This window comes from Alligator mississippiensis, chromosome 2 (genome assembly GCF_030867095.1).
Source record: "Alligator mississippiensis isolate rAllMis1 chromosome 2, rAllMis1, whole genome shotgun sequence".
NCBI classification, from domain to species: Eukaryota; Metazoa; Chordata; order Crocodylia; family Alligatoridae; genus Alligator; species Alligator mississippiensis.
The window spans coordinates 233,794,041-233,821,579 of NC_081825.1; the positions used below are offsets into that span (position 1 = coordinate 233,794,041).

The 27,539-nt window shown below is 44.7% G+C and overlaps 1 protein-coding gene across 1 annotated transcript; it reads right to left on the reverse strand.

Annotated features, from left to right (window-relative positions):
- Positions 1-1,142: 1,142 nt before the first annotated feature.
- On the reverse strand, positions 1,143-26,804 carry MED6 (mediator complex subunit 6). Its single transcript, XM_006267943.4, has 8 exons — positions 26,703-26,804; positions 22,937-23,096; positions 21,838-21,929; positions 14,657-14,739; positions 11,767-11,875; positions 9,184-9,299; positions 6,031-6,058; positions 1,143-4,127 (listed from the first exon to the last, which is right to left on the reverse strand). Exons 1-8 carry the CDS (start codon positions 26,722-26,724, stop codon positions 3,997-3,999), a joined length of 741 nt encoding a protein of 246 aa, XP_006268005.1. The 5' UTR covers positions 26,725-26,804; the 3' UTR covers positions 1,143-3,996.
- Between the last annotated feature and the right edge of the window lie 735 nt (positions 26,805-27,539).

The following is a 27,539-nucleotide window of genomic DNA, read 5'->3' on the forward strand; positions in this document are numbered from 1 at the left end:
TGTTTTCCCCTCCAAAATGCATTGTCTTTCCTTTATCAAGACTGAACTTCATCTGCTGACATGCTGAGCATTCATTTTGCTTTACTAGGTCTCTGAAGTCCTTCAGAGTCCTCTCTGTCTCACTAACCTAAATAACTGTGTTTCCTCTTCAAAATGTTGCTACATCACCACTTTTCATCCCCTTGCCAAATCAGTAATATAATAAGCATGGGCTCTAGTACGAAACCTGGAGATATGCCAGTGTTACCCTTTTGCCATGATTAAATTGAGTCATTCCAAAAAAATCTGTAGGCAAGACTGGTGGGCTTCTGGGGGCAGTCCTGATATAGATTCATAGATTCATAGATGTTAGGGTCAGAAGGGACCTCAATAGATCATCAAGTCCGACCCCCTGCATAAGCAGGAAAGAGTGCTGGGTCTAAATGACCCCAGCTAGATACTCGTCTAACCTCCTCTTGAATATGACAATGATAACTGTGACATGAGGCCTTGTTTGAGAGAGAAGTAATGTTAAGTTGGGGGCAGGTCGAGAAATAGGGAATCCTCAATCCTAGCTATAATAGGGAGAATATATTCCCCCTTCAAAAAAGCAAGGAATCAAATAGTTCATACCAGATAAACTTCTGTGCCACAGTAATAATATCAATGATGGAAGTAAAGGCTCACTTGCCTAAACACCAAACCTATCAGAAGACAACCCCTTTCCTAACACACATTTCCATCTAATAATCATTCCGGTGAAAAAAGATCTGTCCTACAATGCACAAAGAATTCACAAATTAATTAACTCATGCAAATTTTAGGGCAGCAAAATACATTTCAAAGCTGGGGGCAAGGAAACAACTTCACATGTCTTTTTATCTCGTTAATTTTGCTTTCATTCATTAAGGGGCTGCTCATCCCACTGGGAATCCAGTAAACTCATGGTAGCTCAAACCACCATACCAGCCTTCATCCTAATTTACTTAAATTGCCATAGGTACCAGAGAAGTCATTCATGGGGCAACACCCCAATACTATAATGTGTTACCTCCAAACAGATAACAGGATGCCTTCTCCTGGACCAATATCTATGTTACAGTACTGTTTTCAAACCAAATATTAACCACTTCTTCATTTGACAGTGAATACAAAAGGCTTGATAGGGAGTGTCATATGTTTGTATTGATACAATACAAAAATTTACATTGTACAGCAGGATACAATAGCTGCCAAGAGCAATTCTACTCCATACATCAGAACTAAAACAGGTAAATAAAACAAGAATGTGAAAAATGTATTTATACTGCATATACAGGCAGGAAAATAGCTCCACTACAAAATAAATCCCAAACCAGCATTAAAAAGGACTTTCTTTTGACTTTATACTGTGTCTGTTAGTAGTCTCCAGGCATAATAATAATAATGTCTTCAAATTAACTAATGCTCTTCAAAGTAGGCAAGGAAGAGGTGGAAAATGAATAAAACTAGAAAACAAATTAAATTCAGGGACTCCAGGAAGAGATTACATGAGAAAGGAGCGGGGGCAGGGACTGGGCTTTGTTGAACAAGACAGTCGAGATGAGGGAGGTGAGGAAAATGGCACTGTAAGCAGGGAAGTGAAAGGATGAGGACACGGCAGAAGGAGCTAAGCTGAGTGGGAACAGGAAGGTTTGTGACTAGTCCTGGAGCAGTCCCCTGCAAAGCCTCACTCTCCCTGTCATTTGTTTCACAAGTACTTGCCAACAAAGCATGTGTCAACCATGCTCCAAAAGCTTGCCCACATAAAAGGGGGCAACCCACTAGTGCTATCAAGTACTCTACTACTGCACCCTGCAGAGTTCCTTCCAGCATGAATGCTGTGCGCCCCTGAAGGCTGGGGGGGGCCCGTGGCGAGCTCCCACAGGTGGCAGCAGTTTTGTCAGTGGCAATAAGAAGGGAGCTCCCACAGGCAGCCACAGCGCTGTTGGTGGCATGGTGGGGGTGCTGGCAAGCACCGACCAGCTGTCAGTGACCACCTGCAGATGCAGCCAGCAGTCGGCGGCGATTGCTGACCACCTGCAGACGTCACCAGCAGTGTTAGCGGCGAGGGGGGGAGAGGGGTGGCAAGCAGTGATCGCACGCAGGTGCCACCAGCAGTGTCAGCAGTGCCTTTTCCCAGGGGGTACACCATCACGCTCAAGGGGTGCAAGTGCACCCCCTACACATTGCCAATGCCTTCCAGTAACTCTATAGATCTATGATGATGCCACACTGCAGCATGTCTGTTTTTTCAGTCTATTTTTTGAAAATCTAGAAAGTTCCAAAAAGCAAGACATGGCAAGCACATTAAAGGCTGCAAAACCAAGCAAGGAAAAAATTGAAAATGCCACCAGTGCAACCCAAATTCAGTTCCCTTGTGCATATGTACAAAGATGTGGCTATAATTACAGGGCAACTGCTTCTTCCAGTGCAGAGCATGGACCTGACGTAGGGATGAATGAGGACAGTACAGTCACAGGAAGCTGTAGACCCCCAGTCTCATTTGTCACAGAAGTTGGAAAATGGAATGAGGCAGCGCAATACAAGAGAAAGCATGGTGTTCTGGTTAAGACAAATGAATGCTCTCCTGAAGAACTGGACTGGATCCCTGTCTCTACCACAGTGGCTATGCTGTGCTGGACAACTCACTAGAACCAAACTTCCATGGACAACCACTGATCGCTTGCTCCTCATTCTGTGGTGCCCGACTTGAGGCCCTATGGTCTGATCTGCAGAAGTGTTGAGCACTCAGAACTATAACTAAAGGCAAAGGGGTATTGTGCTGTGAACAAACAAAATGCTACAGAATACTGTGCATTCGGGGGGTGGGTACAGGAACAAGTCCTAGACGTCTCAGATTAGATATTCAGAATTCATTACTTTGACCTTAATCTCTGCGCTTTGCATTCACCTTCTCAAAATGGGTCCTACACCCTGTCATCTCATAGGGGTGGTATGTAAATATACCTAGATACTATAATATACTTAGATACTACAGTAAAAACAGTGACAGGAAAACCCATGAGAAAAATAAGGAATTCTGTTGGGTTGGGATAGTTTACAGCAAATAATAGATGGGACTGCACATGGAGCTGTCAGGAAAGAAGCAAAACATTCAACTAGTGCTCATGAATTGAGAGCTGTTCATTGTATGTACTGCAAGAGATGAGACACTGACAGAAAAAACTTTAAGTGATGATATAATTAAAGAGTATCATCATGTGGTCACGTGAGGGGCCAAATTAAAGTTCAGAAGGCATTCTTAATGGTGACATTTCCTAACCACAGAGTGTTTGGCTATGCAATCTTATCAGTGTTCTTCCAGGGGGCACGAAGATCAGGGGTGCTTGTATTACTTTACAGGATTTGCTATAGATAGTGACTGAAACATCATTCTCTCCTGCCACCCTGTTATAGCCCATCCCTTCTGAATCGCTCTGCATGAGTCTTGTTCTCTTACTGTTATTGACACTTTAACTGACAATTTTAAAGCAACTCTGCATAGCTTAGAATGAATCAACCAAGTTTTTGTTATGCACTGGTCATCCTGCTGAAGTTCTCTGAATTGAAGGGGCACAAAAATAATTAGTACTTCCTGGTACGATAGTCAAAGACGGGCTTGCCAAAAGCTCAATTATTTTTTTTCAAATAAGGGTTCCTCTTTTCTTACGTAGAAAAAGGAGCTAGACAGGAAAACACAAAGAAGTGAGATCATAAAGAAGTTGCAAAACACACCTACTATGAAATTCAGTCACAGAAGGTAAAATCCAAAATGCAAAGAAGGTGGAAAAGGATCCTCTCCTGGGATAGCTCAAGCCCTGCCACCAACAGCTTTAATGACAGGTTTCTACAGAGATAAAGCTGTTATAAGTGGCTTTAAACCCTGAAAGTTCATGGTCTTTGCCAAAATTTTCCAATATAAACAAAGGGCAGCAAGAGCCTCTTGCAAATTCTTCCCCACATATTGAATCCCCTAGGAAGGAACTGGCCCTCCCTTCACTGGAGTCTCATCCGTTTCTCCGGGGGCCCTTTGGTGCCAGCACTCTGCTGGGTATTCTTTGCAGTCTCTTTCTCCTCTGTCTTTATGGCTTCAGGGGCTGGTTCTGGCTCCTTCTTGATCTGATCCACTGAAGAAATAAAAAAAGAAACCACAAATACATTATTTTCAGTCCTTTCAAAATATTTTCAGGTTGTTTAAAGGGGGAAATTGATAGAACAGAAGTCAGGCAGTACTCGTACAGTTAATATGCTGGATGCAAGACTGCCTTGGTACAGAGACTGTGGGGGCAGGAGACATGCGATTTGTACCTCTCCTATTCCAAGGTTACTAGAGACTAGCTCAGGGGTGGGCAATTATTTTGGCTGACGGGCCAAGTTTGGTGAGCTGTCAAGGGCTGCACACACAAAATCTTTCAGAAGATATCATTTAAACAAATATTATAGATAAAAAACCGCATCATCTACTAAAAAGCAAACATCTACCATATTTAAATTTTATTTCAAAAATAGTTTTTGTCCTGATTCATGTTATTTTGAGTAGTGTATATAGAGAGGTTGGATAATAGATCAGAGGGCATACCACCAGCCTGTCTCACCCACCCTATGTGGGGGATAGGGGGAGGGTGCCTCAGCCTTCAACCTCCAGGCTGCTGATATCTGACATTCAAGAAAGAACCTCAGGATGAAGCTCACTTCCTGGCCAGATGTACCTTGAATCTGTGACAGCTCTAGGACTGGTAGATATAGAATTGTTTGCATTATTCTTATCCACTATCATTATGTATCAGTAAAATTTGACTATTATCAAATGGAGAGGTCATGGTCAGTCTGAGAGTTTGGGTTTGCCCAGAACAAAGTATCTGGGTCATAAACCTAGTGCCAACACCGGAAGCCAACCAACGGTGGGGAGAGGGAATGGGGGCAGGGGGTGCTTGCAGAGCTTGCGCAAGCAGCACAGTGCAGTGCAGGTGCTGACCGTCCGCCCCTACCCCCCCATCCAGCCCACAACTGCCCCTGTGGCACTTCTCAAGGGGCTGAGCCCTACCCGGGACAGCCTGCACCATGCACCTGCCAACAGCCACCCCACACTTGCCAGATAGCACTACTCTGGCCCCAACCAGCACACACAGCTTCCTAGTGGGTTGCTGCAACAGCTATCTGGGTGCTTGGCAGCACGTAACACAGGGAGGGGGTAAAGCTGCAACCAGGGGACTCCTGCCTCTGCATGTGGGGCTCCAGCTACCAGCAGCCTTTCAATCACTCTGCCTGCCTAGCACAATAAGCAGCCATGCCTGGCTGGGCATGTAGCGCACAGCGCACATCACCACGGCTGCCATTGCTTCTTTGCCCTACCTACTTCCTAGAGCGGCAGGGGCAGGAGGAGGAGCTGCTAGAAGCAGAGGGAGCCAAGCAGTACCCAGGCAGCTGCAGCCACACAGAGAGTAGCACTGCTGGCAAGCTGTGCCTGCTGGCCGGGGGTGGGTGGGAGCGCATCACGGGCTGCCCCACGCAGGAGCAGGCAGGGCTCAGCCCCATGTGAAGCACCGCAGTGACAGCCACCCACCTGAGGGCCCAATACAATCAGTTGGTGGGCCAAATCCAGTCTGTGGGCCACATTTTGCCCACCCCTGGACTAGCTCTACTCCTCAGTCCTGTCTCCAAATCTACAAAGGCAGTCCTTGAGGTTTCCCTAGCTTGCTAGGATAAATTTGTCAAGATGCAAAACAGCTTTGGCCATTCCCACTCCCTCCAAAGAATACCCCAGATCAAAGGTGTCTTAGCACTACAGCTCTTAGAGAGAGGAGTCTTCTGCAAGCTCATGGCTATGGCAGGATGTATTATGGCCCTTTAGTAGCACCTGCAAAAAGGTAAAATTTTCATCCTTTTCCTTGAAAGTCAGGCAATAGCAAAATTCCTGACAATTTTGGTGGCAGCAGGAATGACTCATTAATTAATCAAGACTTAGAACTGAACCTGAATCTGGATTTGCTCTCATTTTTTAAAAACTTGGCATAATGCAAAATTTCTTACTTGGGACAGGCTTTTCTCCAGGTTTTTGCTGTAAGAAAAGAAAAAAAGAATCATAAACCAGACCTTTATCATTATTATTCTTTGCTATGGCTGACTAAAATTTTAGCTTCTGTTGAATATTATCACTATGAAGATACAAGCCAGGGAATGCCAATGAGGAATGGGGGATATCAAACTAATTAACTGGAAAAAAAGTGACAAACCATTTCTTCAAAAAGTACTGACTGCGGTCTAAAAGATGCATACAATTAATAGCATGTACACACAAAGAATTTGTAATTAGTGCTGGTTTTCCTTGGCTGTAAAATAGGCATCATACAGCCTATAAATCCCAGGATAGACGCATTTTGCAACAAACAGAAGAGTAAACTGGAAAGGAGTTAGGTCCATTTAACTTGTTCTTGCCTTTTAGCCGAAATGGTAAGCCTGCAACTGGGGCCCCGCAGAGCTGCTTGCGTTAGGAGGAGTCGGGCATATGCCTGGAAAAATCTTACTTGTCTGATGTCTGCTACATGGAAATACCTTGTTTTTTTGCAATTTTTCTCAGGAAACATTAATGATGTTTGCATTTTGACGCAGATTAGAATCTGATTGGTTACTGTGCTTGTCTTAGTGTTCCAAAATGTTTTACAATCATTAGTTAAAAATTAGAAGTAGGAGTGACTGTGTGTGAAGACAAAATAGCAGCAAAATATGTGAAAACAACAGATCATCTGTGGACTTTTAAAATATGTATTTGATAAATAAGAAATGTACTATGTACATTTCCTCTCTCATTTGTGCTCCACTGCTGGTTATAACTTTAGAATCATTTGGGAACACTTGGTATTTGCTGCTACAAAGTCAACAGGGGAAGTACAGAGGCACAAAAGACTGATCCTCAGTGAAAGGACTGCCCAAGTCAGCAGATCAATAGGCAAAACAGAACTCTGCCTCATGACTGACTGGAGCTTGCAGTTTACCTTAGACAAATTATTAGACCTTTCCACCCCTTAGCTGAGTCTACATTGCAATCTGATTGCAAGTGCAACACACTCAGACACACCTGAACTAATTACAGCTCTGGCACCAACAGTAGCAAAGCTCTGGTGGCACAGCTCAGTGTGGACTAGCCACACAAGAAGATATGTGAGGTCCTGGACAGATGCGTACAGCCCATGCTGAATTGCATGCTGCTGCAGCTCTACTGCTAGCAGTACCCAAGCTGCACCTAAATGTCTCCATATGACATTTCATTCCATAAGATCCATTCAGACTTATTTATAGGAATGACTTAACCAGCAAATTAAATGCAGCTTCTTCTAACATAGTATGTGCCAATGCTCAGAGTAGGAAAGGAAAGAAAGAAGTTTTCTCATAACTTTCTCAAAGAAAGATTCATAGATGCTAGGGTTGGAAGGGACCTCAAAAGATCATCGAGTCCAACCCCCTGCCCAGGCAGGAAAGAGTGCTGGGGTCAAACCCCAGCCAGATGCCTATTCAGCCTTCTCTTAAAGACCCCCAAGGTAGGGGAGAGCACTACCTCTCTTGGAAGCCCATTCCAAGGTTGGCCACCCTTACCGTGAAGAAGTTTTTCCTGATGCCTAGCCTAAATCTGCTCTCTGTCAGTTTGTGACCATTGCTCCTTGTTACCCCAAGAGGTACCCTGGTGAACAGAGCATCTCCAGTTCCGTGCTGCGCCTCCCTAATGAATTTGTAGGTGGCCACAAGATCACCTCTTAGCCTTCTCTTGCGGAGGCTGAAGAGGTCCAGGCCCCTCAGTCTCTCCTCATAGGGCTTAGCCTGTAAACCCTTAGCCATACGAGTGGCCCTCCTCTGGACCCTCTCAAGGTTAAAGAAGTTTAAGATTTCTCATAACTATATGGAGAAATCTATTGACACTGGATTTCTTTCAGAATATAAGGTCAATAAGCTGTGCTTTGCAAAAAGTGCCCATGACCCACCTTAGATTTAAAATTTTATTTTAATGTTAGCATTTGTGTGTTCTGTGTCCAGCTGTACACAGACCACCTGCATTGCAGAGGTTCTACTTGCAAAGGGCAAATACTTTTAAACCTAGAAAATAAAACTGCATTTGTTTTTGCAGCATCAGTCATCATGGAAGAAGTTGGGTGAGTACATTTTTAAATAGTGTCATAGCATGAGCTAGTCATTTAAAGAGGTTTGGGTTCAACTGCTACAATTAGCCCATCACCCCAAGAAGGAAAGGAGGCAGAAGGTTACATGATTGGAGCACACTGATATATAGAAGAAACAGGCCAAGTCAACTGGGTTTAAGGCAAAACCCAAAGAAGCAAAGGACTGTGCAAGCTGCTGAACACAAAAATATCCCTTAACCTCCAGGAACGAGGTTTGGGGTAAAAAACTATTATATGAGACCAGTGTCTACTGGGGGAAAGTTCCTTTGCGCTAGCCAGAGGTAAGTGTCTGTCTAGAGCTGTAGTTTTCAACCTTTTTCATTTGTGGACCCCTGGAAAATTATGGACAGAGCCACAGACTCCTTTGGAAATTCTGAATGGAGGCACAGACCCACTTGAACTGTAAGTGTGGTGTATTCACATAAGTTTGATTGATCAAAGTCATCTTTTGCGATCCCCCTAGACATGGTCCACCGACTCCCCTGGGGATCCAGGTACCATAAGTTGAAAACCACTGGTCTAGAGCTATCTGCAGCAAGCGACAGAGCCAGAACTCTTGGGTGTAATTTACTGCTGAGCCTATGAAGGGTATGCAAACTAATGAGCTTGTAGAAGGCTGGGAATTTCTAACTGAACTGCTGTTTCATATTATCAGTCCGTAAAGTAAGAAATCAAACTGAAGGCACTGCTTTTACCAGTTTTCTTTGGCTAAAGAAGTGGTAAAACAGAGGCAGCAGCAGGGTTGGATAGCTGATAGGGTACCCCCCCCTCAGCCTTCCAAGGTAGTCACTTTTCCTAAAAATTTGGCAATGCTACAATATATTTTTGGGTATCTCCTGCACTAGGTGGGGAGAATCTACCTTAATAGCACCCATTTTTAGAACAGGAAATTTGAAAAATAAATGCTAGTTTTACAAAGCTGTGAAATCCCACCAGCTATCCACCTCAGCTGCTTGGATGTGTACAAACATTTCAGCTGAAGCAACACTGAGGGCACAAGTTACTATTACAGTACCTGAACAAATCTGGGTGGAAACTTTTGTCTCAGGTCAAGAAGCAAAGCATCCACCCTCTGCCTCTGGAAAATAGAACTTGGTTCTTCTTTCTTCTTGGCCTTTGGCTTGGCTTTATCTGCAAGTCACACACAACAGCTGAAATGCAATATCACATCAAAGGGTATAAAGTCTATTCTCCATGTTCATGTAGCTGGACAACCTTCAGTACAGGTGACACAAAAGCACAGGCAGCCTCCAGGTGTGGCATGCGGGAGATCAGGGAGGGAGCTCAGTGGCAAATAGGACAGGAAGTAGGAAGCAGATTGGGCAGGGAGCACAGGGAAGAAAGCAGAAAACAGAGCAACAGGACATGCTGGAGGATGAGAGTGCAATTCAGAAGGATCCTGACAGACTGGAAAAAAGGGCTGGAGCTATCAGGATGACGTCCAATGCTGACAAATGCAAGGTGCTATACTTGGAAAAATAATCAGAAATACAAAATGGGTGACACCTGTCTGGGTGGCAGCACTGTGGAGAAGAATCTCAGTCTTGGTAGATCACAGACTCAATATGAGTCTGCAGTGTGTTGCAGCTGCCCAAAAGGCAAATGTGGTTTTGGGATACATCAACAGAAACATTAGGTGCAAGACACAGGAGGTGACAGTGCTTCTCTACTCTGCACTGGCCTCATCTAGAGTACTGTGTGCAGTTTGGGGCTGCACATTTTAAAAAGGACATGGAGAAGTTAGAGAGGGCTCAGAGGGGAGGCAACAAAAATGATAAAGGGCTTGAAAGGCAAGTATTACAAAGAGAGGTTGAACAAAATAGGCATTTTCAGCTTCTGGAAAAGGTGCTTAAGAAGAGACATGAGAGCAGTCTCAAATACTTGAAGTGCTGCTATAAAGAGAGTAAACATCTTTTCTTTCTTGCTGCACAGAGCAGGATGCAGACCAATGGCCTGAAGTTGCAGCAAAGTAGATTTTGATTGGATATCAGGAAAAAACTTTTCCTGTTAGAACAGTAAGGCAGTGGAATAGACTGCCTAGGGAAGTTGTGCTCTCCATCACTAGAGGGGTTCAAGAAGAGGTTGGACAGCCACTAGTAGGGAATAATCTAGCTGTAGCCATGCCCACGTTCTACTATGACTATTTCCCATGCTTCTAGGCTTTGCTGGTTGCCACATGGAGCTGGAAGGGAAATTTCATCCCCCCACACCACCCTACTGCTACATTTTAGGGTTTTTTTAAGCCTTTCTCAGACGCACTGGGTGCTGGCTCCAGCCAAGGCTGGGGATTGTTACTGGGGTGTGCCAATGTTCCTGCTGAGACTGAAAACTGGAGGTTCCTGGCTAGAGGGTCTTGCCCAGGGGTAGGCAAAATGCAGTCCACAGGCTGCATGCGGCCCAGCAATCCACTCTATCTGGGCCCCTAAATAATTTAGAAAATTAATATTGATCTGCCCCTTGCTGCCTGTCATGCGGCCCTTGATGACTTGCCAAAACTCAGTAAGTGGCCCTCCACCCAAAATAATTGCCTGCCCCTGGTCTTGCCCCTCCGCTCAGGAGTCAGACTGACTGCCACATTTGGGATCAGGAAGGAATTTTACCCTTTGATTAGACTGGGGTTTTTGCCTTCCTCTGTAGCAGGGGGGATGTCCCTTTACCTAGGATCTCTTGAGCATATATTAACAACCTTTACAGCAACACAATGTTGCCCACCCCACGGTGGCCCTTTTGCTTTACTTGTGGCAGGTTAAGGTGTAATGTCTTATGTTGTGCCAGGATTGACTGTAGTTTTGCTAAGAGGTTAGACAGAGGACTTGTATAAGGATGATTTGGGCAGGGATGATCCTGCCTCAGGCAGGGGGTTGGACTACATGACCTCTGGAGTTCCCTTCCAGCCCCACTTCTCTATGATTCTATGATGAGGCAGTGGAAGGGGATCAAAGTGACACACAGGGAGGGGACATTGCTAATCTGTGGCACAAATGATGTACTGCAACAATACTAGATGTGTCCATGACTCACTTTCCCTGTGAAGCTTATTTCACAAAAGGGAAAATGAATCACAAAATTAACCTACCATAAAAAGAAGATGAGTCAGTCTACTGCTGGAAGGGACAATCCACTATAGTCTTTTATTTGTGGTAGTTTAATTTTGTGTTTCATTTTCCCTTTTGGTAGACTAGTATGGCATTTGTCCAAATTAAAGTCCAATCACACAAAATCAATCACATCCTTGAGCCCTCCCCTAAGCTCAAGTCATTTTCCCTGTTGCTACAGAACTAGATATTCCCTTGACCACAGCTTTCACCCCTGCTGATGAAGGGCAGAGAAGTGGAACTTCCTGCAACTTCCAAGAAGTCCCAGCCTGGGGCATCTGAACAAGAACAGGTGCCAACACCAGACCTTCAACCTGTGTTGTTACTGTTTTGCCTCACACCTTTTCTTTATGATTTATACCCCTCCCCATGTTCCTTTCTCTTCTCCAAGCCTAAACTAATGGGAATATACCAGGAGTTATGGAAGCATTTTTAGGTGTGCTTTACTTCAAAGTCCAGAAAAAGGGAGAGCTGCTTCATGACTGAAAGGCTGGGCTTCATACCTCGTTCTTCCTGATCTTTGAAATGCCACCAGTAGCCTTTGGAAGGGTGATATCGGCAGTAAGACATGGCTTCTTCAAAAGCAGACTGAATTCCATGCACTGCAGTGAGCTTTCAGAAGAAGTCCGCATAAGGAAATGTTCAGAGTTTAAACAAAATAGTATATAAATACAAGCAAATAGGAAACACTATTCCTAGATTCTATCACATATACAGTGCCTGGTGTTGAGAGCAGCATGTTAAATATATGTTGGTAAATAAACAAAGAACCATACCGTGGAACAATATTGTTCCGCTATTAAAATAGCTTTTCTATTTATCACGCAAAAAAATTCAAGTTTTTTATGGAATAGCATTACCAAAGTTATGAAAGAAACATGGAACAGTTAGTTTGGCATCAAAACATCAGGTTTTGTTTATAATGGAAACTTTTACAAACACACATCCAAATTTTTGGGGTTTTTTTATACTGATCAAGGGAGTAGACAGACAAATAATCACATGCACGGGTTTGTCACAGGTAGATCCTGCCTGACAAACCTTACAGCTTTTTATGACTAGGTCACATACTGCCTTGATACATGAGCAGAGGCCGATGTCATCTACCTGGATTTTAGGAAGGCCTTCGACACAGTTTCGCATCCTATTCTCACAGGGAAGCTAACGGGCTGTGGAGTGGACGCCTACACAGTTAGGTGGGTGGCTAACTGGTTTAGGGACCGCACCCAGAGATTGGTGGTTGACGGGTCATTCTCGGCCTGGAAGGAGGTAGGCAGTGACGTCCCGCAGGGTTTGGTCCTTGGGCCAGTGTTAGTTAATATCTTCATCAGCGATTTGGACAAGGGTGTGATAAGCACCCTCTCCAAGTTCGTGGATGATACCAAATTATGGGGCAAAGTGAATTCACCAGAGGGCAGGGAGCAGTTACAGGCTGACCTGGACAGGTTAGATCAATGGGCGGAACGTAATAGGATGCAATTCAACAAAGATAAATGTAAGGTACTCCACCTAGGAAGGAGGAATCCCCAGCACACCTACAGGTTGGGGGATGTCCTCCTCAGCAGCTCAGAGGCTGAGAGAGATCTTCGAGTCATAGTTGACTCCAAGATGAACATGAGTCAGTAGTGTAACAAGGCCATCAACAAAACCTTGTCGTGTATTAGCAGAAGCATGACCAACAGATCGAAGGAGGTGATGCTTCCCCTCTATGAGGCACTGGTCAGGCCACAGTTGGAGTACTGCGTCCAGTTTTGGGTGTCGCATTTCAAGAGGGACACAGAAGATCTGGAGAGGGTTCAGAGGAGGGCCACTCACATGATTAGTGGTCTCCATGAAAGACCCTATGAGGAAATGTTGAGAGATCTGGATCTCTTCAGCCTATACAAAAGACGGCTGAGGGGCGACCTTGTAGCCGCCTATAAATTTATCAGGGGAGGACAGCAGGGAATTGGGGATGCGCTGCTTACCAGAGTGCCCCAGGGAGTTACTAGGAATAATGGGCACAAACTAGTGGAGAGTAGATTTAGGTTAGACATTGGGAAGAAATTTTTTACAATAAAGGTGACCAGGTCTGGAATGGGCATCCAAGAGAGGTGGTCCTATCACCTAACTTGGAAGTCTTCAAGAGGGGCTTGACAATCTCCTGGCTGTGGTTGTCTGACCTTGGTCCTCTTTCCTGCCAGGGGCAGCGGGTCAGACACAATGATTCATTGGATTCCTTCTGACTCTATAATCTATGAATCTATGCTTTAAAGAGAAAGGAGACTTGCAACTTGTGAGCCTGGGTCCTCTGATTCACTGTACTTGTTTTGTCTGTCTGCTCCTATGCTACAGTAACCTAACTCTGTTTCATTTAGAGGTAAGCTGCACAGATTTAACTTATGCCTCCCAAGCAATGGGAGCAGACAGATGAAATGCTACTGGCAGATTCAGTTGAATCATGGCAAGCCCTCTCCTCCCCCTTTTAAGGTGGTGTAATTGTCATGTACATCTATCCCCTGGAGAAAATCTGTCTATCCAGTAGGACTGTTGCAACACTATACTATAGTATGAGGCAGGAGGCAAAAACAACCAGTCTAGCTGCAATATTCTAGCCAAGCAGAGTGCCAATATACACCAAACAGCACCAAGTGCGATGCAAATTCTGTTTTAACATATTTCAGTTCAATTTTCTATTTACTGGCAAATCCTCAAAAAGAAAATCATATTTTTAACATAATTTTTTTAGTTTTAACCTGAGACACTCCCTCTGACTGTCCCGCTTTAACTTTTATTTCTCTCCTTCTGTCCCTAATAAGTTTTCTTGTCATAGCTATCATAAGCTATCAGAGCTTACTACACTCTTCTAGAAACATTCCATCTTCATCTAAACTCATCTTCAGGGTACTCAGCATGTAGTACTGTTAATCAGTTTTCTTAAAAACAAAACTAGTCATTCTTCAGATAGGGATCTACCTAAGTCACAGTGAGATAACAAGGTTTTTTGTGGTCCACTTGTAGTGCACACAGCCAAGTTCACAGACATTCCAGAGTGGCTCCGCCCCCCACTGCTGATTGGTGGAGGGGCCCGGTGGCCCCACCCCTCATTGCTGATCGGCAGAGAGCACCTTCACTCGGTCTACGTCATTGCCACTGTTTTGGTTTTTGGTTGATTTCGTGGGAAGCTGCAGCCAATGCCAGGTTACCCAGGGATCATGGATAATGCTGTTTTTTTCAGTTTCTGCAAAATCTGTGAAACTGTGATTTATGTATATCCCTATTTATAGTGCATAGGCCCTTCTCCCAAAACGAGAAAAAAAAAAAATCAGACCTTAAATCAGACCAAGGAAAGGCTTAAAGACAAACAGATGTGAACAACTTTATACCAATCACATGCATATAAAAAACACTCACCACTCTGGAGTTTATGACAGACCCCAAGTCAGGTGCCTGATAAATCACGCCCGCAATGATGTAGTAATCGGCTAGTGGGATAACTGTAAATAAGGAACACAGACACCGTGTCTCAGGCCAACAGACAAGCAGGCATACACAGGCTGGGATATTAAAGACATGTATCATACTGTTCCACAATATGAGATAAGGGACTCTCATTGGCTAGGTCCCAGTGACCAGCTGCAGAGCCCTTGGGATTTCTGGTTTTGGTGAATGAACCAAATTAAAATACCGGTAAATGACCAAATTCAAATGTGTTCATATAATGGGTTTGTGGAAACAAAAGAATATCCTGATACAGAAAGTGGACAATATGGTTCCACAGGGAAACCAATCAACAATGCCTGGAAATAAAGAGTCATCAGAGGAGGAAAAGAATACAAAAGAAGGGATTTTAGACATGCAAAAGAGCCCCTGAGGGAAACCCAAGGCCACCATGAACAAAAGGAGAACCACCAACCTGTCTTACCCACTCCTCTGGTGGGGGTTGGGCCTGTGCCCTTGACCTCCAGGCTGCTGACAACTAACGTTCAAAAGAAAACCACAGGGTAAAACTTGCATGATGGCCAAGACATGCCTTCCCTTTGTGATCACCAGGGAGGATTTGATTTAAATCAAATCAATTTAAATTATGGTTTAAACCACTGGTTAGGAAGCTTCAATTTAATCAATGCTTTCTACAAAAAGTACGTTCTTGTTGTTTGCTATAACCTTAATACATATTACTCACAACTCAGAGATGGATGCAGGTTTAATTTTTAGAAGGTACACCTTATACATTTTAAAGCAGTGATTTATTTTGATATTTTTGCAGATTAATTTTGCAGCAACATCAGAAAGCTGAATTATGACATTTAAATTGTTTTTAGTATGTATTCTGGATATTTTTCTTCAACAACAAATGTATAATTAGTTTAACAAAACAAGTATATGTATTTTTGAATTTTTAACTATTTTAGTTTTGTAGTAGCTAGGGTCAGGAGGGACCTGAACAGATCATCTAGCCTGACCCCCTGCCACAGGCAGGAATGAATGTTGGGTTCACAAGACCCAAGAGAGGTGATCGTCCAACTTCCTCTTGAATTTGCCCAAGGTAGGAGCGAGGACCACTTCCCTGGGAAGTAGGTTCCAGATTTTGGCCACACTAACTTACTGTAAAATATTGCCTTCTGATCTCTAATCTAAACCTATTCTCCATCAGCTTATTACCATTGTTCCTCGTCACCCCAGGTAGTGCTGGGGAGAAAAAGGCTCTACCTATTTGCTATCGATCTCCCCTGATGAGCTTGTAGGCAGCCATCAGGTCCCCCCTCAGCCTCCTCTTGTTGAGGCTGAACAGGTTCAGGTCCCTCAGTCTCTCCTCGTAGGGCCTGTCCTGCTGCCCTCTCACCAACAGGTGGCCCTCTTCTGAACCCTGTCCAGGCTGGCCACATCCCTTTTGAAGTCTGGTGCCCAGTACTGGACGCAGTGCGCCAGCTGCGGCCTGACCAAAGTCGCATAAAGGGGGAGTATCACCTCTCTAGACTGGCTTGAGATGCACCTTTGGATGCATGTCAAGGTATGCCTGGCCTTGCTGGCTGTGGTCTGGCATTGGCGGCTCATGTTCATCTTGGAGTCAATAATGACTCCAACATTCCTTTCCGCTTCTGTACTTTCAAGAAGGGAACGCCCCAGCCTGTATGTATGCTGTAGATTCCTTCTCCCTAGGTGCAACACCCTGCATTTGTCTACGTTGAATCCCATCCTATTCTTGTCTGCCCACTTTTGTAGTCTGTCTAAATCTATTTGCAGCCTCTCTCTCCTTTCAAGTGTGTCCACCTTGCCCCACATCTTAGTGTCATCAGCAAACTTGGACAGCGTGCTTTCCACGCCGTTGTCCAAGTTGCTGATGAAGTTGTTAAACAGCGCGGGCCCGAGGACCAAGCCCTGGGGTACCCCACTGCTCACATCTTGCCACATTGAGTACAACCTGTCCACCACTACTCTCTGGGTGCACCCCATCAGCCAATTTTTTACCCATCAAACTGTGTAGGCATCAATGTCGCAGTCGCTTAATTTACTGATGAGGATGGGGTGAGAGGCAGTGTCAAAGGCCTTCTTAAAGTCTAGAAAGACTACATCCACAGAGACACCATCATCCAAGGATTTAGTTACTTGGTCATAAAAGGCAATCGGGTTGGTCAGGCAGGACCTGCCTTTGATGAACCCACGCTGATTGCCCCTGAGCATGATCTCCCCTGCAGGCCCCCCACAGATATGCTCCTTGATGATTCTCTCCGAGCACCGAGGTGAGGCTTACAGGCCTATAGTTACTTGGGTCCTCCTTCCTCCCTTTCTTGAAAATTGGGACATTAGCCAGTTTCCAATCCCCCGGCACCTGGCCATATGACCATGAATTAGTTATGTGAAATGTGTTTTTAATAAAAGTTAAATAGATTATTTCAGCGAGGTTAACATGAGAAACTTAAAATACTTGGTTATACACATGAACAGCACGTGCCCCCAGTGGCTGGGGGGGCCTGGCAGCAGCAGCACGGCGGTGGTAAGAGGGGGAGCTCCCGCAGACACTGCCGCCGGCAGGGGGGAGGTAGCAAGTGGCAACCTCGGGTTGGTGACCACCCACAGCTGCCACCAGCAGCAGCAGCGGTGACCAGTGGATTGCCCTCCGATGCCACCAGTGATGTTGGCGGCAGGGTGGTGAGCGGCGACTGCCAACCGCCCACAGGGGGTGCACCGCCACACCCTGGGTGATCTAGGTGCTTAAGTGACTTCCACCAGTTCACTGGTGTGACTTTCTTTAAAATCTCATCAGCAAACATATATATTTTTAAACAATTCACCCTTAGGCCTGAACTTTATTGTAGTTGGTATTCTGGAGGGATGATTGTTGGATGCCCATGTCATAGCCAACTCCTCTTCTTCAGCAGTTAAGGATTGACGCTGGTACCAGGTATTGAGAATATTGGCAAGAAAATGAACTGGTGATAGTGCTTGATCCATTTGTTTTTTTAATGCCTGTAACTTAATTCTGTCATTGTGTATTTGTCTTTTCAAGGTCTCACTCAGTTCCTTCCAAATTTCAATAGCATCAGCAATAAAATAGCAATTTTCCTGCACGTCATTCAAGGCTACAGAAACAGGCTTCAAGATAGTCAGCATAAGTTCTACATTTCACTTTAGCCCAAATTTGAGAATTTTGGCTGTCAGTTCCATCTATTTGGTCACAATTTTGTTCACAAATAGTCATCAGATTAGGCGAGCTCTCAATATATTGTTCAAAACAGTCCACTATTGAGTTCCATCGCACATCTTTTGAGAGAGTTAGTTTGGTTCCTCCTGCTTTCTTCAAAGCGGCTGCTGCAAAGTGGTTGTTACAGAAGTATTTTGCAATTTCAACAACATTAGCCTTTATTTCTGGAACACTGAAGCCTTTGGCCAAGAGGTGCATCAAATGAGCAAATAGATGTTATTAGCTTGGGGCTTTCTTCACTTTCTTCTAGATTTATTCTCATCTTTGATACATTTGCAGCATTGCCTGTGACTGCTATGTACTAAACATTTGAAATTTTTTTCACAGTTTGTTATAGCTTTTACTATCACTTGTAAGTATTCTGCTGCGTGTGCATTTCCTGATGTATCGATTGTTTCTGTAAGGTAGATAGTCTCTTCTTCTGTTGTCACACAAGCACATACTACTGGATCATTGTGGACGTTGCACCACCCATCAAGACTCGGGTTAACAGTTTTCCCCTCTAGACTTTTTGCACACTGTTCAATTTCTTTCTCATATACTTTATCCAGCAATATTGTCTTAAACAGTATATAATTAGAAGTTATAATCCCTATTCCACGATGATATCTTTGAGCTTTAACTTATCTTAAATTAAAACTATCTTTATACAGGGAGTCCTCAGAGTTACAACACAATTGGTTCCTGAAAAACACATCTTAAGTCAAAACGCTGCAACTTGGAACCAATTTACAAGCGATTGTAAAGTTGAAAACTGACGTCAGAAAGTTGAAACAGGGTGTCAATTCATAAATATTGTAAGTGCAAAACATTGTCTCTCAAAATGTTGTAAGTTGAAGACTGCCTGTATACGTTTGTTTTTTTTAAAGCATCTCAACAAAAATTCCGATTTAAATTAAAAAATATCCAATTAAATAAAAAAAATCCGATTTAAATTTAAAAAAAATCCAACTTTTCAACCAAAAAAAAAAAAGTTGTTGATTTTTATCCACCCTGGTGACCGCCCTAGGACTGGCAGATATAGAATGGGGGGGGCGTTATTTTGTTTGCCTTGCTTGCATTATTCTTATCTGCTATCATTGTGTATCAACAAAATTTGCCTACAGGCAGTCCTCGACTTATGTTTCGAGTTACAATGTTTATAAATTGACACCCTGTTTCAACTTTCTGACGTCAGTTTCGAGTTTACAACACCCGATCCAATGCGACACCACATGAGTGAACAAGTTCGCTGTGTTGTCCATCTCCCTGGAGAATACCTGATCAAACTTCCTTGGACACTTTCTTTAAGAAAGCAGACAATACTCCAAAAAAACCTGCAGCCAAGAGCCCTTCAAAAAGTCCAACCAAGAGCCCTTCAAAAAGTCCAGCAAAGTCACCTCAAAGAAGTCCTTCCAAATCAATATGGTTGCTATTTACAATATAAATACATTAATGTAGCTACACTACTCATCTATAATTGACTGAGTACAAAATTCTGGGCTATCTTTGGTGAAAATAGGGTATCAGGCCTTGGTTCAGGAACCCATTTATAACATTGTTTCCTATGGGAAAATTGGTTCCGAGTTACAATGTTTCAACTTAAGAAAAGGTTTTCAGGAACCAATTGTGTCATAAATCTGAGCACTGCCTGTATCATCAAAAGAAAAAGCTGTGGTTGGTCTGAGGGTTTGGGTCTGCCCGGAAGGTATCTGGGTCATAAATCCAGTGCCAACAGTTGCCCCAGTGTGTTTAAGGGCAAAAGCTCCTCCTCGGTGCTCCCTCACAGATGTTGCATCCAACTGTTGCTCAGGTACTGCTCTGGAGGCAGCCACAGGATAGTAACCTGCCCTCTGGCCTCCACTGCTATTCCAGCATTGACAAACGTTTACCCAATGTAAGCTAGTGAGAAAGAAAAACAGATTCCCAGCCTTCCCTTCCCAAAAACGAAGCAGCAAAGCACTGTCATTTTCTACAGAACAGATGCACATGTTATTAGGGCTGCACATGTTATTTTATACTGCTCCCTTAGTGCTGTTCTAATAAGGAGTAATTATAATCTTTTGAAGCCAGGAAGGACAAGGTTGCAGCTATAAGTCTCTAAAGCTACTCCTCTGATTTTTATTCACAGATCTGTCTGACAGAAACACTCTGCAAAGCTTCCTTTTCAGGTCATAAGTGAAAACAACCCTGTGGCCCAAGAATCAGCTAAATTGTAGCAAAGGGAGGAGTCTAATTTCTACCTGCTCTGGAACAGATGCATTTTATTCCTTTTTATTGGTAACTAATCCCCCAGAGCTACTTTGGAGAGTCTAGACTTACCTGAGAGATGAAAGTCATCACTGAGACTGACAGTGCTAGTACAGACATGTACCACTGCAGTCCCAACCAGGATAATGGATACATGTCCAGGAAAGATGATTTACAAAGAAAGTTAGAAAGAACTAGGATCATTTAGTCTGGAGAAGATAAAACTGAGAGGAAATGTGATAACACATAGAAAGAGAATGGTGCCTGACTATTCTCCACAGGGAGATACACAGGGGATAGGATAAGTAGGAAGGATCTGAAGTTCAAACAAATGAAAATTAGATTGCATTAGGAAGAAATGTCTGTGTGAGGGTGGTAAAGCACTGGAACAAGCTGCCTCGAGATGTAGTGGAGGTTCTAGGGTAACAGTACATCTAGTTTTGCTTAGGAGCATTTTAAACACCTGTCCCTGTCATCTTGTTGGTTTCTTCAAATAAAAAAGGAGGAGCAGGAGAGGTTTCAGAAAATGGGGCCAAAGCATTCATTTGAAGAAACTGATGAGATGCCTGAGAGACATGCATCATCCCACTCCCCACTCCTGGGCACCCAAGGCTCTTTACCTTGCCTATATTTTTCATTCCTAAAACATTTATTCTAAATGATCTCAAAGTAATTTTACAGATTATGTATAGTAAATGCAGAACACGGTTCACCCTGCACCTAACTGTCAGAAGATTGCTACAAGCAAATTTAGAACAAGGAATACAAAATCCAGCTGTATGTGATTGGGGCCGGGGAGGAGGGGGGTAGAGAGGGGAATGCAGTTATTTCACATGGACCTTTGGCAAGGTGCAGGTAAATTACTTCTTCTTGCTCAGGATGCCATGGGATTCTTTAATGACCCAAAGGGTTAGTTTTTACATCTACACAATCTCCTATACCTCAATGCCATTTAACATTGCAATGGAGTGCTGGTTCAGTACTGACTCAAGATGAACTCTGTCACTTCCTAAATCACCAACACTCGAATCTGCAGTAACCTGGTTTCTCCTGGAAAGTTTCCTATTCCCATGTTTATGTGGCCCTACTTAGCATGTTCAGTCTGACAGATCACAGTTCAAGGTGGTAAATCTGCAGGATAAAAATGGAATTATGCAAGTAGCAGTAGGAATGTTCCCCTCACCCTAATCCATGGAAAGCAAGGCATTCCAGACTGCATGGTAACCACTCGGGAATGATTACCATTAAATTCAATTTGTACTAGTCAGCCTCAGGCAAGCACAAAATAAGTCTTATGTTTAGCTATTTAAACCAAGAGTCTTATGCATAGCATAACATAGCGCATACTAATAAGTACCAGCTGCCCACAGGAAAATATACTGCACAGCAGCACCTTCTCTCTGCGTTATGAGCATTTTACCACAAGAGGGCAATCCCCAGCTAGTATCACAGTTCAGACCACCCTTCTGGGGCAACATTAAATTTGAGGTGTGCTGAGAGAGTATTTTTAACAGTACTAGATGTATCCATACTTTCTCTCAAATAAACCACTAGATTTAAAGATATGTAAGATGAGGGGAATAATATGAACACACATACAGAACAGAAATATAACAAAAAAAAGACTGTCATCAGAGACAGAAACTGTGAGCGACCTTACCTTGTGTAGGAGACTGTCTTTGCTGCTTTCGAATAATGAAGAGAATGGGCTCTTGAGCATGAAGGAGGATATACTCCACTCCAATCATTTGACTGAAAGGCAAGTGACCAGAATAAATATCTTTAGTCATCTGAGAGTGAATATATAGGATGTGAAAACTCACTGAGATGTTACAAGGCCTGGAAACTGTGATGGGCTATGAGATCTTTCATGCCATTAGCTCTTTCCATGCTAAACATCAAAACCTAGCTTTGGGCTTAAACAATGTTAAGAAATCCTGAGCTCAATCTCTTGGCAAACTGGTTAACAGAAGAATAAACAAATGGAAACTATAACTAGCTACAGCTGATGCTTAAATTTGGGAGCCAAGGACCAATGGTACTGACCAGAATGTGTGCAAGGGGGTACACAAAAGCTCCTTCCCAATCACAGCAAATGAACATCACTTTGCCAATGAGCATCTTGCCTAATCTACGTGATCCCTGCTGTTCCATTCTTTGGTCCACAAACAGTGGTTAATGCACTTCACTTGTGCCTGCAACTTCATATCAGTCACTTCTGCCTGGGCTCTCTCCTAAAGAAAGCAAATTGCACAACGTTGATAAATAGCCACTTGTGACTAGTTGCCTACACAACTCATCTCCTTTGTGGCCTAAATTTAAAAAAAGTTATAGCAGCCATGGGGGAGAGCTGTTCTAATAATGATGCCTAATTCAGGTTAGTGGGAACTACCACGTTAAGTGATAGATAGTATATACTTACTTATTTATATTTCTATAGACAAGCTTGAAGTATCTAACTTAGATTCTACTTATCTTACAAAAATATAACATCCAGTTGAAAATCCAGCTAAATCATTGTTCCTGGACATCCTTCTGTCTATTTCCTAGGAGAAAAAAATAGCTTTCCAGCAAACTGACTTTTTGACATCTCCCAATATGGATGTGCCAAGACTCCTTTGCACCTAGCTGCCATGTTTCCCAGGAGTTTCACCAGGATACTAGCAGCATCCAAAAAATATAGGACAAAGCTCAACCAGAATGGAGAGAAAATATAGTTCAACTTTTCCACCACTTCACCACTCTTTATAGAAGCTTACTTCAAGTGCTCCAATGTCAGCCGTTGCATTTTGACTACTTCATTGTTACATGTCCGGTCATAGAATGGATTACTCCGCTCCGAGAAGTAGTCCAGCACGCTTCCATTGTTTAATATTGGAATCCAGGAACTGTCAACCCAAGAAATCCCTAGGAGGTTATCTGGGAAGAAAGGCAGAACAATTACAGATTCCTAAAAGGACCTACTCGGTAGAACTTGGCACCCCTTCACACACACATTTTCAAAAGACAATGTATGTATGTCACTATATTCAGAATTTTGACCAACCTCTTCTGCCACCTTCTCTCAAAAGTTGTCAGCATTTTTCCAAGCAGCTCTCTTACTAACATACCTCATAAATATATTCTGTAAATGTTTCCCTATTTAGAAATGTTTCACTCCACATAATATTTTCTATTTCTTTCATCTTCAGCTAATATATGAAGATACGGTAATCACACAGATACCTTTAGTTCTTAGGAATGTTAGTAGAGAAAAACAGTACTGGCAGGTTACATCATGCATGGACTAAAATATGAGCTGTAGCATTTGCTAAGTGGAAGAAATGGGCAAAGCACCTCCCTCTGTTTGAATGCATGTAAACAGATGGTCTAAAGTATATCTTGTGAAAGTGGATTCCAGGAGGAAATCATGTCACTGATGATAGGTGAAAGTTTGCAGGAATCAATTAGTCAGGACCAGATCTCGCCCGCATTGAAACCAATGGCAAAATAAAGAGTGCAATACAATCAGAATGGGAGTCCTTAATATTTATCTATATGACATCTGTTCATCAATGAGTGAGGGTGGATATTGCAGTTATTCTTCTGACTGGTGGTGCATCTTCTCTTGTGGCCGCGAAGACCAATGCTAGACTTGCTGGTCCTGCTACACTGGTCACAGGTGTACATGACATTAGGGGTGACTGTACCAACAGGTCACGTTTCTGTTGTAATGTGAGTTACCATTTCTCATCGTGATGTTGGACTCCATGATTAAGAAGGGAGTGCCACTTTGTCCTGTCTCCTGCTAAGGCCTCCCAAAGGTCTGCAATTCCAAAAGCCTTCATATTCTGCTTGCAGTAGCGCAATTTAGGGTGCCCTACTCTTCTCTCCCCTTTAACATTATTATAATTACTAGCGCAATACAGACATTGATGTATATGTTCCCAGCAATTATAGAATAAGAGATTTTAAACCTGGCTCTGCCCCCGACTTGCTGCAAGGTCTTAGCACTTCTACAGTCCAGTGGGTAAAACAGTGATCTATCTACCACTCCAAGTCTTTGCTGGTTACACAAAGCACAGCAAGATCTTTAAGTGAAAGGAACTCTATGAAGACAAATTACTAATGTCCTAGGTATGTCACAATGGAAATGCTGAAACCCCTGCATTTTCCCACCACATGGCAATGACTGTAGAGTGCAGAAGCATAGCAGCTATTGTGTGGTCCACATACATAAGCAACCAGTTAAATGCCAGACAAAAAATGTGGCATAAATAGAGTCTATATTCAAATGATGATTTGCTAATGTTTAGTACAGTTTTCCATGGCTACACAAAATGTAAAGCATCTAGAAGTTCCCAACTACTTGAAGCTACACTGGCAATGAATGAAATTCTCAAGACCTGGGAAAGAAGGAAATAAAATAATAAGACATCCATTTTTCCAGAGGGGACAGGGTGGAAAAGTCACTGAAAACTGTGAGCAGGGCTGAAACCCCCTTGTAAGATGAACACCACGGGCCTGCTCCTGGATTATTTGCACAGCCAGGACTCCTACTACAGTCATTCCATTAAAAAATGTTGTGACTTCTGTGGAAGCTCCAAACGCACAAGGAATGCAAAATTATCCACAATTGGGGACTGAATACATAATGAGCACATTATTAACTATACCTAAAAGAAAGTAAACTCAGGTGCACAGCAAACCATGAGTAATGCAACAGAAATACACCTGTACATAATTCATGTTGCAGTGTCAATCTCAGAGCTGTCAGCCTCTCTTGACTAAGAACTGAAAAAAGGGAAAACAATATCCATATTTCAAGAAATATGAACATTTCTCCTTTTTAAAAATCTTTTAACCTACAAGAGGCAGGGCAGGATGGCACCTTATAGACGAATTCATTCAGAAATGCATAAGCTTTCATAGGCAATAGCCTACTTTGTCAGCCATCCTCCAGGAAAAAAGAGGGAGCACAAAAAAGCCCAGGGGGGTGGGGGTGGAAGTGCAGAGGAACAGCCTAAGCAGTCTCCGTTCCCAAACCTTCCCTTCGTGTATCACCGGCACCAGAGTCCTCCCAGTCACTTAGCTCTACAACCTATACAGTGTCCCTCAACCCCACTTTTCAGAGCTTCCGTGGCATAACGAGGGCAGCAGGGCTGGGGCAGCCACCGCAGGCACCAACCTGTGAGAGGCAGGGAGAGGAGTGGCTGCTACCACAGTCACCTGGCAACAGTTGCAGCAACCATAAGTTACCTCTATTTCTGTGTTGCAGCTGCTGTGCAGTGCTACACCTCTGCAGAACTTATCCAAGTCTTGCTACTTCTCTTTCCAAAATATTATCAATATCCCACCTTCTCTCTCTACTCCCAGAATTACCCTTCTATCTTGGGGCTCTCTGCTTTTGCCTCTCTGTCTTCCCAAACACCCATGTTGCCTTACTCAGATCCACAGAAACTACTGCTAAAGATCTTTTATCTCTGACCCACTCTTTTGGCCTTGCCATCCCCAACCATCATTTCACTAGCTCTACTCTTCCACTGCCTCAACACAAACTTCTGGCCCTAGCCTTCATAGCTCTTCACAGTTTTGCCTCTCATTTTTAGCTGCCACTAGCTCTTACTCTGTCCTGCCACAACCTCACCAACATGCTCCTCAAATCACTTGTGCATCTGCATCTCCCCAACTCCCCACTCCATTTCCTTCCAAGTGGCAACTTGCACAAGGGGCATCCTCTGTGAGCCAATGCATGGCACTTAGGATCTCTTCCTTCAAATAACTCAAGTTGCAGTGTTAATCTCAGAGCTGTCTGTCAGTAGACCTGACCATGTCTATTACCAGAATGCCTTAAAAATCTCTTCTTCTTGTGTCACATACTTGGCACTGGGGAGGCTACCTCTGGAGTCCTGTGTCTGGCTTTGGGTCCCCCACTACAGAAAGGATGTGGACAAATTGGAGAGAGGGGCCAGCAGAGGGCAATGGAAATGGTTTGAGGGCTGGGGAACAGGACTTGCGAGGAGAGGCCGAGGGAACTGGGCTTCTTTAGGCACAAAATCAATAGAGAATTGGGGCTGGAAGGGACCTTGGGAGATCACCTAGTCCAGCCTCTCTCAACCCGTGGGTCGTGACCCGAAAGTGGGTCGCAAGGCTGTACGAACGGGTCGTGAACAAGCTTTAAAAACGGGTTCTCCTTTAAAGGGAAGGAAAGCGGCTTTTCCCTTGCAGGCTGGCAGAGCTCCAGCCGGAGGGCTGGGGGCAGCGGGGCGGGAGTGATGGGGACTGGCCGTCCATGTTTACAGACGGGTCCTGGTACAAAACAGGTTGAGAACCACTGGGCCGGCCGGCCCGCCCCCCTTTCCACAGCAGCACCAGCCGCGGCTTTGTCTGCCCGGGTCTTAAACACCTCCAAGTACAGAGACGCCCACCCCTCTGAGTAACCGGCCCCACGGGGCCATAAAGCCCCCGCTCCCCGGGCTACCCCCCGCCGCGGCCGCACCCGGGCCCCGGCCCCGGCCCCGGCCCCGGCCCCGGCCCCGGCCCCACCTCGGATGTCCACCGCCGCCATGAGGCCGCCGCGCTTCCTCCCAGCGCAGGGAGCCGCCCTCACTGGGGAGAGCCGCAGAGAGCCGGAAGCGAAGTAGAGCGTCGCTGCACCAGCGAGAGGAGGGCTAGAGCGGCCCCGCCACGGAGGGGAGGGGCGGGGGCTGGAGGAGTCACCTGATGTGCTGCGGACAGACGAGCCCGTGAAGCGGGGTAGAGCGCGGGGGAGCTTGTTACGGGGTAAAACTGCCCCGGGCCAGGAGTAGGCACACGGGCAGCCCCTGCCCCAGCGCCCCCGCCTGCTGCTCGCCCGGGGGGGGCTCTGGCTGCACCCCTGCAGGACAGGACAGGACAGGACAGGACAGGACAGGACAGGGGGGCAAGGCCCCCTAGGGCCCCCCTCCCCAGCCTCACTGGGGCATTGTGGCCTGGCCCACAGGGCTGAGCCCCTAGGAGCCACCAGCCTGCCCACGTGCTGCCACAAGCCCAGCAGGACAACTAGGCCACAGGCACCCGTTAGGGACTGGGGCCCAGGGCGGCCAGGCCAGCAGATGGAGGCTGGGACCTCGGCGCCACCACTCTGCAGCTCAGACACCAGCCCCAGCTTAGCCTGGTCCCTCCCATGAGGCCATTAAGGAAGAGGCAGGTGACCAGGAGGAACCCGGAGGCTCCCGGGCCCCGACAGGAGGGCTGTAAGACGCTTCCTGTGGGACTTGTCTCGGCACCATCGCTCATGTGTGCGCTCCTTGGACCTCTGCCTCGCTGCAGCCCTGCTCCTGTTTGCTCCTGCCTGATCCCAGCCTCGCCTCGGTCCTTGCCCTTGCTCTATTTGGACTTCCT